Genomic DNA, 15358 nt, shown 5'->3' on the forward strand with positions numbered 1-15358 from the left:
AGTTGGTTGTTGAACATTGCTAGACAACCATTTTCAGGTCTTGCCATAGATTTTCAAGCCGATTTAAGTAAAAACTGTAACTCTGCCACACAGGAACATACAATGTCCTCTTGGTAAACAACTCCAGTATAAATTTGGCCTTGTGTTTTAGGTTATTTTCCTGCTGAAAGGTGAATTTGTCTCCCAGTGTTTGGTGGACAGCAGACTGAACCATGTTTTCATCTAGGGTTTTGCCTGTGCTTAGCTCCATTCAGTTTAGTTTTATCCTGAACCCCCCCCCCCCCCAGGCCTTAACGATTACAAGCTTGCTTTTAACATGACGCAGCTACCACTATGCTTGAAATGATGTATTTGTATTCAGGAGAACAAGTGAATTACTTTAGCACATGTTGTGCAGTATTACTATATTGCCTTGTTGCAAACAGGATGCATGTTTTAGAATATTTGTATTCTGTACAGGCTTCCTTCTTTTTACTCTGTCATTTAGATTAGTATTGTGGAGTAACTACAATGTTGTTGATCCATCCTCAGTTTTCTCCTATCACAGCCCTTAAACTCAGTAACTGTTTTAAAGTCACCATTGGACTCATGGTTCCTCATTGACTACTTGACTGAGGGGCCTTACAGATAACTGTATGTGTGGGGTACAGTGATTAGGTAGTCAACAAATCATCTTAAACACTTTTAAATTCAATTTTTTTTCAAATTCAAGCTGCTTTATTGGCATGAAAAACATTGTGTCAATATTGCCAAAGCAACAATGTATACAATATATATTGTAATAAAATTATAAACAATGACAAATAATAATATAGAATGGCAGTAAATAATAATACAAAATTAAATATAAAACTATTATTTACTATTATAAATATATAAATATTATTGCACACAGAGTGAGTCCATGCAATTTATTATGTGAATTGTTAAGCACATTTTTACTTCTGGTCTTAATTAGGCTCGCCATAACAAAGGGGTTGAATACTTATTGACTCAAGACGTTTCAGCTTTTCATTATTTATTCATTTGTTTTTGTTTTAAATCCAGTTTGACATTATGGGATATTGTGTGTAGGCCAGTGACACAAAATCTCAATTTATTTTAAATTCAGGCTGTAACACAACAGAATGTGGAAAAAGTCAAGGGGTGTGAATACTTTCTGAAGGCACTGTATCTATTCAGTTTAAACCTCTCAGAGTTGTTTTTCAACCCTTGTTTTACATGTTGACTGAAAGCACCGTCTCATTTACAGCAACGAGCTGGAGATCAGAATGTTCTCAGGATAGACAGTTTTTTGTTGTAAGTTAGTGAGTTGGAAAGTCGCCTGACCTGCAACCAACAAATCAGATCCAAATGCTATGCAATTCTCCATGTATTTCAACCAATTCCCCTCCTTTACCTCCTCCACATCTGCACGTCAGTCTCGATGGAGAAGAGCAGGTCTGTGAGCAGGCGCTGGTGCATGTGAGACCAACGGAACTCTGGAATACGGAACATGGTGGAGCGAGCGGAGGAGCTGCTCTCGCTGGCCTGGCCTCCTGAGGCACCGGCTGCAGCTGCGTCGCCCTGAGGAACTTCCTGTGGTACAGCACTCAGGACAGTTAGCAGCAGCATTAGCCATATATATATATAAACAGGATTAGCTTTGGCTTTAGCATTAGCCGTATACAAATAAAAAGGATTAGCTTTGGCTTTAGCATTAGCCATATAAATATAAACAGGATTAGCTTTGGCTTTAGCATTAGCCATATAAATATAAACAGGATTAGCTTTGGCTTTAGCCATATAAATATAAACAGGATTAGCTTTGGCTTTAGCATTAGCCATATAAATATAAACAGGATTAGCTTTGGCTTTAGCATTAGCCATATAAATATAAACAGGATTAGCTTTGGCTTCAGCATTAGCCATATAAATATAAACAGGATTAGCTTTAGCCATATACCCACGTACATACTGTACATTATAAAGCACTTGTCGTGAAAGACACAATATACATGTAAATACATGTTAAGACCAGTAAATAGATGAAAGCAGTGATGACATACAGGTGTGGAGGTCTCCTTTAGCGCCAGTCTCTCTGTGTCTGAGGCCACACTGGACACATCCAGCCTGGCAATGTGGATCTCTTTGGTCTTGGTGGCAGAGCCTGGACCCTCTGCTGCACTGTCTTTCCCTGCCTCCACAGCAGTAGAAGTGGCTACCTTCGGAGAGGTATCAGTCCTGGTGCTGGGGGCCTCTGTGGCCCCTGGGGTTTCTGGCTGGACCGCCTTGGTGCTGGGGGCCTCTGCTGGTGCTACAGCCTGTGGGGTGTCAGATTTAGAGACAGTGGCCCCTACTGCTGTTGGTGGTAGTATGGCCTCCAGGGCTGTAGGGGGCGATGTTGTGGACTCTAAAGGCTGCTGTGCTGGCTCTGTGCTGGTGGGGTCGGTGCCTGGTGCAGACGGGTTCAGGTCAATCTCCTCCATTTTAGGGGGTTGTGTGTGACTCTCCTCAGGTACAGAAGCAGGTGGTGTCTCTTGACTTTCCACTGCTGACTTTGTGACCTCGGCAACACTCTCCTCTTCCTTCTTCTTTTCAGTTTTAACCTCCTCTGTCTTGATCTCCTCTGCTTTAACCTCTTCCATCGTCACCTCCTCAACTACAACCTCCTCTGTCTTCACCTCCTCTGCCTCCTTTTCTTCCTCCTCTCCACCAGCGGCGGAGACAAAAGAGGATTCCTCCATGCTGTCGTCGGTGGAGCTGGGTCGGACCTGGTCACTGACTGACTGGACAGATGCCCCGCCTGCTGACCCCTCCGCCACGCTGCCCTTCTGGCAGGCTGAGATTGCAGCAGAGACCTGTTCCTCCGGTTGCTTTGCCAGTTCCGGTTCCTTGGGTTCCTTCAGGGAATCTTCAGACATAAGAACGTTGGCGGCTTTGTAGCTGTGCTTTTCTGACCCCTTCTCTCCATCCGTTTGAGGTCTTACTACTTTGTCGGTATCAGATGTTTTACCATCGTCGCTTGTTTCCGTTTTAGCCACCTTCGCGTCATCAGTTTCTGGCTTGGTTGCTTCGTCTGTTTCAGTTGTGCTAGATGCTGCTGCAGCATCATCAGTCTTGTCTGTGGCGGTCTCAGTCTCAGCCATGGCCTCAACGGTCTTACTGCTGACTTTATCCTCAGTAAGTTTAGCTTCAGTCTCCCGTGTAGTAGCTTCAGCTCTGTCACCAGCACCTCCTCTCTGATCCTCAGAGATCTGATTCTGGACCTGCTGTAGTTCCTCATTATCCTCTTCTTCAGCTCTGGCCAGCATGTTGGACACCGTTATGGGTGCTTGACCCCTCTGACTTCTATCTCCTTCTCTCTCTGGAGGGCTGGGGGTGGAGGCAGATGCTGTTGAGGTTGCTGAGGGAGGGGTAGTGTTGGGGGACTCCTGGTTCTGGGGGAGCCTCTCTGAGTCAATGGTGAGCTCGATCACGGTGGAGGGTGCGGTCTCCTTCCCATGATCCCTGTTGGTCCGGAGCTGGCCCAGAATCTCAGAGTCCCGGCTGGCCCCGGAAATGGTTCGGATACCAGCCGCATCGCCCTCGGAGCCCAGTCTCTGGTACTGACGGAACATACGGGCCAGGTTCTCCTTGTGCTGCTCAAAGGTCACCTGCAAACATAAACAATAAACAAAGCGTTAGTTTCGTTTGACAGGCGCTATGTGGGGCCTACAACAAACTTTAGACCAGATTTTAGCTACATAGTATTCTTTTACATTTGAGTCATTAAGCAGACGCTCTTATCCAGAGTGACTTACAGGAGCAATTAGGTTTAAGTGCCTTGCTCAAGAGCACATCGATAGAGTTTTCACTTAGTCGGCTCGGGGAGTCGAACCAGTGACCTTTCGGGTTACTGGCCCAATGCTCTTAACCACTAGGCTACCTGCCGCACCCAATGACTGAGGGTCAGTGACATGTCCAGAGTATCATCTCGTCACCATCTGGGGGTCTATAGAGAACAATTATCTGCTGTGGCATTTGAGGAAGAGACCATCACCCATCCATGTTAGCAGTCATAGATTAGTTAGTAGATATTGTAAAGTGTTTGTCTGCCAGGTGAACAGCGTCCGTGTGTCATCGGCAAATCATCACTCTCCTAATTTAAGGCCCTGCATTAATCACACACACAGAGACAGAGAGACAGAGAGACAGAGAGACAGAGAGACACAGAGACAGAGAGACAGAGAGACACAGAGACACAGAGACACAGAGACACAGAGACACAGAGACAGAGAGACAGAGAGACAGAGAGACAGAGAGACAGAGAGACAGAGAGACAGAGAGACAGAGAGACAGAGAGACAGAGAGACAGAGAGACAGAGAGACAGAGAGACAGAGAGACAGAGAGACAGAGAGACAGAGAGACAGAGAGACAGAGAGACAGAGAGACAGAGAGAGAGAGAGAGAGAGAGAGAGAGAGAGAGAGAGAGAGAGAGAGAGAGAGAGAGAGAGAGAGACAGAGAGAGAGAGAGAGAGAGAGAGAGAGAGAGAGACAGAGACAGAGACAGAGACAGAGAGAGAGAGAGACAGAGAGAGAGAGAGAGAGAGAGAGAGACAGAGAGACAGAGAGAGACCCTAACTATTTGTAATTAATTAGGCATTAGTCATTAATGTTCTAAATTAGATGGCTACAAGGCTGGTCATTAATCTTCTGGTACTGGGTTGGCTGTGATTGTTAATCCATATCTGTTTTCTCAGAGTAGGAAAGTAAAGAGGTCTTTCTAAACCCACTGATAGTAACGGCCTTCTCTCTCCGGTTTAACGATCACAGTCTAGTGACTTAGCCTTCTCCTCCCCGCCATTAGTTTCTGCTTCATTTGATATTTAGCATTTTTTACCAATTTAAAGCATGCTGCATTGCATTCAAAGTAGAGCAGTATGACCATATGGAAACTACACTGGAGTGGTTAGTCAGTGGAATAACATCAGACTGCGATGCAGTACATTAAAATGATGCATGTTGGCCTTAAATGGGTTTCTATAAAGATTGGATTACCATTAGAATGGGAGTACTGTACGGTATTTAAAACGGTGGTTAGCGTAGAGCTACGATATGAGACCAGCAGCACTGGGTGGCCAAGGCATCAGTGTAGCCAATCTGGTCTAATTTAATTCTAGTCCACGTCTTGGTTAGAGGTATGGAACATTTTTATGCAAGTGTAGGAATACAGTGCAGGCTATTCTAACCTGACAGCTATTAGCTGGACGTGCTGTCTGTAGCGAAATGACACAGAGCTGCAAATCGACCTTACAAATTGAATTATAAACAAAAATAAATGACAAACTGAAAAATAAATTGGTGATCAAATTTCAATATCCCTCTAAACACCCCACCTGTAAAGAAACTGTATTCTAATCCAGACTCCATCTCATTTAAACTCAATACAACGCATCACCGGGGGCAAACTACCTGCCCTCCAGGACACCTACACCACCCGATGTCACAGGAAGACCATAAAGATCATCAAGGACAACAACCACCCGAGCCACTGCCTGTTCACCCCGCTATCATCCAGAAGGCGAGGTCAGTACAGGTGCATCAAAGCAGGGACCGAGAGACTGAAAAACAGCTTCTATCTCAAGGCCATCAGACTGTTAAACAGCCACCACTAACATTTAGCGGCCGCTGCCAACATACTGACTCAACTCCAGCCACTTTAATAATGGGAATTGATGGAAATTATGTAAAAATGTATCACTAGCCACTTTAAACAATGCCACTTAATATAATGTTTACATACCCTACATTACTCATCTCATATGTATATGTATATACTGTACTCTATATCATCTACTGCATCTTGCCATCTTTATGTAATACATGTATCACTAGCCACTTTAAAACTATGCCACTTTATGTTTATATACCCTACATTACTCATCTCATATGTATATACTGTACTCTATACCATCTACTGCATCTTGCCTATGCCATTCTGTAACATCACTCATTCATATATCTTTATGTACATATTCTTTATCCCTTTACACTTGTGTGTATAAGGTAGTAGTTGTGGAATTGTTAGGTTAGATTACTCGTTGGTTATCACTGCATTGTCGGAACTAGAAGCACAAGCATTTCGCTACACTCGCATTGACATCTGCTAACCATGTGTATGTGACAAATACAATTTGATTTGATTTTAATACAAACTGACATCACAACGCAGACCAATCTGATATCTGAATGCAATGTAGGGTTTGGCTGCTGTCCTCCATCCTTCTCTTAGACCATTTAACAACTGTTCAGAGATCAGTTTGGGCCCCAGACCACAAGCTGTGTGGTGTGAGGCTGTGTGGCTCACCACTGGTCCAGGGAGACCCTCTATAGCAGGTTAGGGCCTGGGAGTCCCATTGAGATCAATAGATAGGCGGCGACCACAAAACAAAGGGGAAATGGGGAAAGCCTGCGCGGCTCTAATCCAATTAGCTAAATGCAATTCCTCCCTCCTCCCAAATCAATGTTGTCTGTCTCTGCCTGCACTGCCCGCCGCAGTCCTGCCTGGACGGAACTCTTCCTTTCACTGTTTCGCGCTCTCTTTTTCCTCCCTCCCTCCCCCCCTTTCTTTTTCTTGTTCTCCCTTTCTCTCTCTCTCTCTCTCTCTCCTTTCCTAGATCAGTTTCCCCTGATCATGTGAAGCAGGAATCCGAGCAGAGCACTGACTGGTGATGTCTTTGGGAACCAGAAGGGAGTCCATTAAGACCACATGGTTAAGGACAGCCAGACAGTTACATTGTCCTCCTATAGCTCACACAGTTGGGTTCCCAAGCTATGGGACAGGGTCCACAGGTGGGCCACCAGATACAGTCTCATTTGTTGAGGGAATCGACGGTACTACGTAGATATCCCAATAACTCCCACCGCTCAGCACTGTGGAACTTCTATACAATACACACAAGGCCTACAGTTTACCCTATGAGAAGTCCTGTAGACCGTCGTGTGTGTGTGTGTATGTGTGTGTGTGTGTGTGTGTGTGTGTGTGTGTGTGTGTGTGTGTGTGTGTGTGTGTGTGTGTGTGTGTGTGTGTGTGTGTGTGTGTGTGTCCGTGCAGGTGAGCATTCTCCATGTCCTGTACTTCCTTCTCCTTTGTGGAGTTGTCGATGTGTCCATCTCTGCATGAAGGCTAAACAATAGAGAGAGAGGCTGGAGGCTACATCTCAACATGTTGAGTCTCAGTACTGGGAGGCTTTGTACTGTGGATCCATACTCCCTTGTGTACTGCTGCTCGTAGAGAACTAGCATCCACATTAGAGTAAACACACAGTTTGCAATGTGTACAAGCTGCTATTGATCTAATAAAAGGCTACAAATAGACATGATTCAAATAGGACGATATCTGAAAGCCCCATCTGGCTTCTTCTGCTTTACAGGCACTCCTGCACTAATGTCTCTATCTGTTTATGTCGGATCATTTCCACAAGGTGGATACTACAGAGAAGCTGACTGTTGAAGCTAGAAGGGTATGGAGTCCTTCACACACTGATGACTGATTTACAAATCTTCCTCAAATCCAACTCATTTGTGTGCAGAGCTGGGAGAAAGGCATCGTGTGTGTGTGTGTGTGTGTGTGTGTGTGTGTGTGTGTGTGTGTGTGTGTGTGTGTGTGTGTGTGTGTGTGTGTGTGTGTGTGTGTGTGTGTGTGTGTGTGTGTGTGTGTGTGTGTGTGTGTGTGTGTGTGTGTGTGTGTGTGTGTGTGTGTGTGTGTGTGTGTCAGCAGGCCCACCTGCAGAAACATCTGCCTGGTCTGCTCACACTGCGGCACAAAGCCTGCTGCTGCTCTGGCTCAGATAAAGGACACACACATTTGTGTACACACATGGGCGCGCACACACACTAACATATTTGTTCAGTCATACAGAAAGGTGTGCATTCATCATACTTTTCATACACATGTGCACCCACCCAACACAACCAACAGTTACACACAGGCGTGACCTTTGACTGCACACACACACACACACACAGGATATGCCAGACGGTCATACATGTCCAATTGCAACTAAAGTCACCCAGCAGGTCCCAGTGCTCCAATCATATAATTTCATATTATCCCAGGTGACCATTCAGGAGTCTGCAGCAGACTACAGGGAGATCTGTAAGTCACCTGAACTGGTGTCATCTAGACTAGTGCTGCTTTAGCTCAGTCTGGGCAGGCAAGGAAAGATGGAAGCAATTTCTGAAAATCTCCCTCTCTCACCATCTCTCTCGCCCTCTGGCCATGTTAAATATACTGTAGTACAGTTCATTTAACCCACTACTGTAAATATTGATGCAGGATGAAAACTCAGTCTTTTCCACCACTGATGTGTACAGGTTTGCTCATTATGATTAAAAATAGGCTATAAGTCAATGTTTAATATCACCTTATTTATCCAGAATTATTGATTTGAAAAGAGCAGGAAGACTACATTAGGCAGAGGTGATTTCATTGTAATAATGTAAGTAATAAATCAGTGATACAGGTTTCAGTGTTCATGTAATAAGAAATCATATGACTTAAAAACAGAACATTATTTTTGTGGAAAATGTAGAAATTAATTTATGCAATTGTCATAAAAAATTCCCATAAGAAACAGAAGCGCTTCTTTTCAATTGCGTAAAGTACACAATGTGTTCCAAGCTGCATATAAATAATGAAATGGATAGAGGCTTAGATGCATAGGAGAAGGTGTGTGCATACAGTATGTAGATATTTCTGAATGTGTGTCTGTATTTATCAGGATGCTCCCGGTGGGCTGGTTAAATTGATGAGGCCTTGTTTCTCTGATTGTTGAGGTGCAGCTAAGGATGAATATTCAATGTGTTCCGAATAGGCTTTCTAGAAGCCTCAGAGCGAAGGAGGAGACAATGTGTGGGTAGAGGGAGAGAGTGGTAGACACACACACACACACCCTGCAGCCGTGGGAGGAGAGAGCAACAGTGACAAACAGCTCTGGTGCTACAGAGGTGGCAGGAAATCTATCAAACCGGACAATAAAATTGCAATTGAGTTTCTCCAGCTTTTTCTTTTTAGAGCAAATGCATGTATCTGGATGGCTAGTGCCCGCCGCACATACCCAATTCAGACTGCATGGACCCTCTGTGTGTGTGTGTGTGTGTGTGTGTGTGTGTGTGTGTGTGTGTGTGTGTGTGTGTGTGTGTGTGTGTGTGTGTGTGTGTGTGTGTGTGTGTGTGTGTGTGTGTGTGTGTGTGTGTGTGTGTGTGTGTGTGTGTGTGTGTGTGTGTGTGTGTGTGTGTGTGTGTGTGTGTGTGTGTGGTGCTGTTTTTAGATTAGTGCTGGGGCACTGTAAACAGAGCTAAGCAGCAAGAGCATTAATCTTGTGCAATTATGGGAAAAGGGCAATTACCATCTGTCCAGTACTGAAGAGAATGATCAATTCCTCTGCTCGCTCGCACACTTTTTTGCACAGCGGCTGGTGTGGCAGTGTAGTAAAGTGAAACTACAGAACAGCGTGTGATTGTGGCCATGTGCAGCGTGCTACAGCAATAAGCTCGGGGCGACACACAACCCTAAATACACAAGGTGTTATTTACAAATAAACAGTCACTTTAGGTTTGTTTTGTACTGCACAGGACTGATGTCAATTGGACAAGCCTATGACTTAACATGCGTCTTCACATCCACTCCCAGCTAATTTAAAAGGGTAACTTTTCTGCAAAACTATTCTTTAATATACAATATATCAATAAATATGTGAAGAGTCATTCATGGTGTGCTTTCAGTGAAAAAAATACATTTTATAAAGGTCTCATGAATAAATAAGATGCTGTGTATTTACTGTTAAAGTCTACAGTGTAGAAAGCAATAATTGTGATTTGATGTTTAAGCTTGTGTAAAACTCTGAAGTGAAAGAGTCCCTATCATTTGTCTATCAACAGCTTTAGTACAAAATGACATCACAAAAAGGAAATGACTGAAAAATGACTGTCACGATAAGACACTTAAAGTCCCAAGGCAAAAATGCAGAAACGGCAGCAGAATAATCTGGAACAGTCTAGCCAGAATTGGCGGTGATGTCATTTTGTAGCTTTCTTTGGGGGTTTTTCCCCACGTCTCCACAACTACATATTTACACTGTCCTTACCAATGATATGTGAAATCCTTCAGTCAGATATGATAGTGGATACAAAGTTATTTTTTCGCATACAACCTAAAGGTTGGATACACACGGACAGGTTTGAGGTGGGGTACGTAAATGTTGAGGTCGAGAGCTTTTGGTCTAGCAAATACTGTGCAACCAAGCCAACCAACTTCAGTCCTGAGATGGAGACAGTGCCAAATGGTGTAACTGTGCCCCCTAGTGGCCTTTATCCATCACTACATCCTCAGAACTCCATAGACATCCACCTCAACACAAAAATAACCTAGTTTCCCTCAACCAACCTCCAATCTGCCAAGCTTTATAAACCACCCACACCACAATCCGACGCCGACCAAATTACCTCACTGCCTTGGAACCTGGCTCCGTAATCCAATATCAACAATTCATTTTTAAACAGCCTTTTTTAAATTGAGTTTCTGAAATAAGAAGAACCGGTAGTTTATGTTTAACTAAAGAGTGGGAAACTCAATACATAAATAAATGACTAGAAGGGATGGAAGAGGAAAAAGAACTGATTCCATTAAGCCAGCACACTGCCGTTTTCACATCATAATCAGCACAAGATTTCCACCAGGCTGGATCTGATGGGCACCGAGAGAGAGGCACTTCTCTGTTAGTCAGTCACTATTAATCTACGAGTGGGTCATTGAGGCTAGGAGGGATCTTTGGACATTTCCTCTGAGACTGTTATTATGTCAGGATCAAACTTAAACAAGGAAGCCCCTGACTGGTTGGATAGAGACTTGAGATAGATCTTGATGGCTGAGCGCCCTGGAGAAGCTGAGGTAGGAGAAAGGGCAGCGAGGTGAGTGGAGTCTAATTTCAGAGTGCTAAAGAAAGAGAAAGTAAGAGGAGAGTGAATGAGAGCGGGGGAGAGTGTGTGTGTTCACAAAATAATGAAAAAGAGAAAAGGACATAGCTAAAAAGAGAAGAGAGAGAACAAATAGATTGGAAGAGCAAGAGAAAGAGTCGGCAATCCACAGAGACGTATAGAAACCTATCCAGAAGCCCTGCGTCTCTCCGTGAGACAGAGTTTGGTTGACCGTCTGACGGGGTTAATGAGCTCTCTGACCTTGGAGTGGGTGATGGACAGGGTGTCCACCCACACGCGCCAGCCGCCCCACTCGTACTTGATGGCGTGGTAGAGCAGGATGCGGAAGATGGCGTACACCATCTCAGTGACCTTCTGCTCCTCGCTGCTCTTGGGGTTGATGAAGCACAGAGAGAGCATCCAATCCTGCCACACCGAGCACTGCAGCAGGCTCCTGATAGACAAACACACAGAGATATGAGCGCTCCGAAGACTCAGCACTGTATGTGCGTGCATACACACAAACATACACACAAACATTTGCAAACAATTCTACATACACAGCACACTCATGTAGTGTACAGATGCACAATATCACACATCTTCAAAACATCCTGTACTCTGAGCATACGAAGGACAAAGCTTGTTGGTCTCCTTGCAGTAAAGCCCCAGCATGGCGCCGGCATGAGGAACTGGGAGATGTAATCGGACAGGGGATGTATGCCAGGAAAACATTGTACTGAACTCAACCAGAGGGCTGTACTGAAGTGATATTGGTGCAGACCTGGGTTCAAATAGTATTTGTTTCCTTCCAAATACTCCCTAGAGTGGATTGATTGAGCTTGATAGAGATTGCCTGGCGCAATTGAACCAATGTAATAGTCGCAAAACTGCAAAGCTCCGCCCACCTAGCACTCCATGCGGGCTCAAGCAAGCCCTGAAAGTATTTGAATGATTCCAAATACTATTTGAACCCAGTTCTTGTTTAGTGGTAGTGTATTGTAGTGTAGTCCACTCCAGGGCTGAGTCGTTCCTTACCTCCTGTTATATATGCTGTTATTGAACAGATTCTTCCTATCAGACATGATCACCCTGTTGTATTGTACTATGTAGTGTACTAGAATGTGGTGTACTTGATAGTATACTTCAGGGCTGAGACATTCCTTACCTCCTGTTATCTTTGCTGTTATTGAACAGTTTGATCATGTCTGACAGGAAGACCCTGCGCACCTCCATGCTCTCTGGGGAGAGGGGAGAGTTCTTCAGCAGGGCTGCGATCACCTTCAGGACCTCTGTCAAAACACAGGAAAACACATTCTGTTAATGCCCCGTTACGGTGTCTGACATGGTTTAGTACACACAGACGCACTACTTTCCCTGCAGGGTTACTGACTCGGGTCGTACAGAACAGACGGTCAGCAGAGGAATGCAGAGAACAGACTGTTGTCTGTCATAGTATCATATCTGCATTAAAATAAGGAGTTGTTAATACCGATTCACCAAATAAGAAGTGATTAAGCAAGAGACAGAATCTGAGAATTCATTTAAATAAATGAATCAATTTAAATAAATTCTGATTGTTTTGAAAGTAGTATGAAAATTGTGACATGCTACAATACTGATTTAAAAACATTTAAAAATATCCTAATATTGATACTGAATAATACCATTTTACTCCCTATGAGTGATTCAAATTGTATATCCTAAACAGCAAAAAAATAAGGGATTTTTGAATGAACACACTTTCCATGAAACAAATCAATTGCAGAGGGAGTAAGAGTCAGACCACAATTCAACAACACAATCAGACAATTCATCTCAACATGTGTGAATCATTGTGTCACAAGCCATCTTGATTTGACTGTCAGCAGACACCTCAACATCTATGTGGTGGAAACGATCAAACAAAGTTTGCTATTGTTTCAACTCAGAGATGTGTGTGTCTGTCTGTGTGTGTGTGTGTTTGTTTGTGTACCACGCCTGCCAAAGTCCTATGCAGGCTTCCTGGAACCCTTTCTCTGGTTAACCTAAAGAGACTGGCTGTTTAGATGAATTATATAGACTATGTCAGTGTCCATTTAGCTTGAGTCAGGAAGGGGGGGGGTTTATGATTTCACTTTGTCGTCTTGGACCTTGGTGGTAACCGATGGTAACCAACAAGGACCCCTCGCAGCCCAGACGTTTATGTTGTTTCTATAAGCCTTAGTCAATCAAATTATGAATCACTGAACTCTCACTGCCAGAAAACTACCTCTGCATGTTACTGGGGGATGGCGGGATGTGAGTATGGGGTCTTTTCCCCCCCATTTGGTCTTGGGTTCTTTCCATGGAGTTAATTTAAGGGAAACGGTACTTCCTTAGTTTGTTTGATTCGCTCTGACGTTACTAAAGACTGCAATCAGGCCCATTTTGAGGCTTCAGAGCAGATACCATCAAGAAGAGAACGCAGGCAGCTACAGTAAAGGAGAAACAGACTCCATGGTGCTCCCATGGCTCAGAACTCCCATAAAGTGTGTTCAGTTCACATGCAAAAAGCACATAGGACTGTCTCTATGTATTTTACACAGCACACGACTGGATGCCTTTACCACAATAAAGGGCCTATGCTAATCAATGTGTGACTATGTGATGTGTAACACACACGCACACACACAAATGGAGCTTAACTGTACGATTAGAGCAGGGTTAAAGTAAACCTTGGTTGTGATTTCAGCCTGACTCAGTTTTTTCCCCCTCTCCGCCACAGCTGGGGAAGTTGATTCTCCCACATATGAAAAGGTTTTGAGAGCTGGCATGTGAAATTAGAGGTAAGTAATGGTCTGAAAATACTAGACTAGGACAGGATGAGACAAGTACATTGATCAAAGCAATGCGGTTGCTATGAGCTTGTTACGTTGCATCATACAGAAACTAAGCATGGACGTTTTCCCTCTTAATGAGGCATGTATATAAAAATATGCAACCGGTAGTAAAAGGGAAATAGCTACATCTCTGAGAGTATTACTTTAAATTACTGTACGTGTACATTATCAGATTATTAAAAAGATAAACATCAAATGAGAACCCCTTTGCAGAAGACAGGGTCATAATTCAAACATAATTTTAAAATGTTTCTAATTGCCAAGAAAAAACGTAAAATGGTCTGTGAGATACATTTAACTATAAATTCCTGTTCCTCTAAACTCTTATTAAAAATACCACATAATGCAATAGTATATCAACTTGATAAAATATTAAATTGCCATGTAAGCTTTTGCATCATTTCCCGGACGGACCAAATACCTACTTTTGAAAAATGACAGTTGAGTTTCAAAACTAGGAAAATTCTTATTAACATTATGTATAATGCCGCAGGGCCTGGTGTTGATTTCATGAGGTCTTTAACGATGCACTCATTTTATTCAGTTCCACTTCAGCTGTTGTGTGAACGTCAACTGATGAAACATGTTTTTTTTTTTATATATACTGTCACAATATAATTTCATTAAGTAGGTTTTTTTTTCTCTCAATAGCTACTCTTTAATTATTTTTTCAAAAAAATGATTGACTTAAAAATGTACCAGCTGAATCTTATAGCCAAACACGACCACCATTAGTCTAACCGTATATGATCACATACCGTTTGAGTAGTATAGTTTTGTAGCCTCAATTTATGCTCCACATTTGTTGTCCAGTATATAACACTGTTACCGGCCGTAAGGGAGAGGAGGCTCTCTAGGTCTGGTCATGCAGCGGTAGGTAAAGGTGATTTATTTAGCGGTAGGGTGCCGAGGGGTGACTCACGCGGGTTGACAATCTTCACATTGGAGTCGGGGTCCGGATGCTGTTTATGGATCACTTGAGTGCAGATCTGCTCGGTCAGGATCTACAGAGAAGGAGAGAGAGAAAGAAGAGACGCGGGGAGAAAAGGAGAGGGAGAAACAGAGGAGAGCCATAAATACTTTTATGTGAATCTATAGCTCATAGTAACAGCACCAAGAAGTACATGAGTTCCACATTGCAATTCCAGTCACACGTATTCAGTTCAACCACGATCTGCACAGAAAAGGGAGAAATAAGATTTACATAAATACTTTTCTGCATCTATAGCTCATACTAACAGCACCAGGGAAGAGGTACATTGAGCCACAGAGAAATCCACATATGTTCGTATGTGTTCACCAAGTCTTTACAGAAGAAATAGGTAACAAGAATCAGTGCCGAATCGAATAGACGGCAATATCTCACAGTAACAGCAAAGGAGGAATACATGATATTCCCCCAGTGTCTCCTGACAATCCCAAATATTTCTGTGTGTCAAAATACATCATTTACAGGGTCAGATACAACAAGTCCATGATTCCTGTGGAGTTTAACATAGTGTGCATTAATGTCCATTATAGTGTGCAATTATGCCATTATAACATAGGTCCATTAACA

The 15358-nt window shown here is 43.4% G+C and overlaps 1 protein-coding gene across 6 annotated transcripts in view; it reads right to left on the minus strand.

Annotated features, from left to right (window-relative positions):
- LOC129841100 (lipopolysaccharide-responsive and beige-like anchor protein) overlaps nucleotides 1–15358 on the minus strand; it is a 340220-nt gene that overhangs the window by 245680 nt on the left and 79182 nt on the right. For 5 of the 6 annotated variants that reach the window (XM_055909200.1, XM_055909204.1, XM_055909203.1 and 2 more), the window contains exons 20-24: nucleotides 14723–14804; nucleotides 12108–12231; nucleotides 11201–11393; nucleotides 2049–3635; nucleotides 1400–1578 (exon numbers count right to left, since the gene is read on the minus strand). In XM_055909200.1, coding sequence (XP_055765175.1) covers nucleotides 1400–1578; nucleotides 2049–3635; nucleotides 11201–11393; nucleotides 12108–12231; nucleotides 14723–14804 — 2165 coding nt within the window. The remainder of the gene's footprint in view (nucleotides 1–1399; nucleotides 1579–2048; nucleotides 3636–11200; nucleotides 11394–12107; nucleotides 12232–14722; nucleotides 14805–15358) is intronic. The other variant, XM_055909205.1, reaches the window with a different exon arrangement.

Source organism: Salvelinus fontinalis, chromosome 42 (assembly GCF_029448725.1).
Source record: "Salvelinus fontinalis isolate EN_2023a chromosome 42, ASM2944872v1, whole genome shotgun sequence".
Taxonomy (NCBI): domain Eukaryota; kingdom Metazoa; phylum Chordata; class Actinopteri; order Salmoniformes; family Salmonidae; genus Salvelinus; species Salvelinus fontinalis.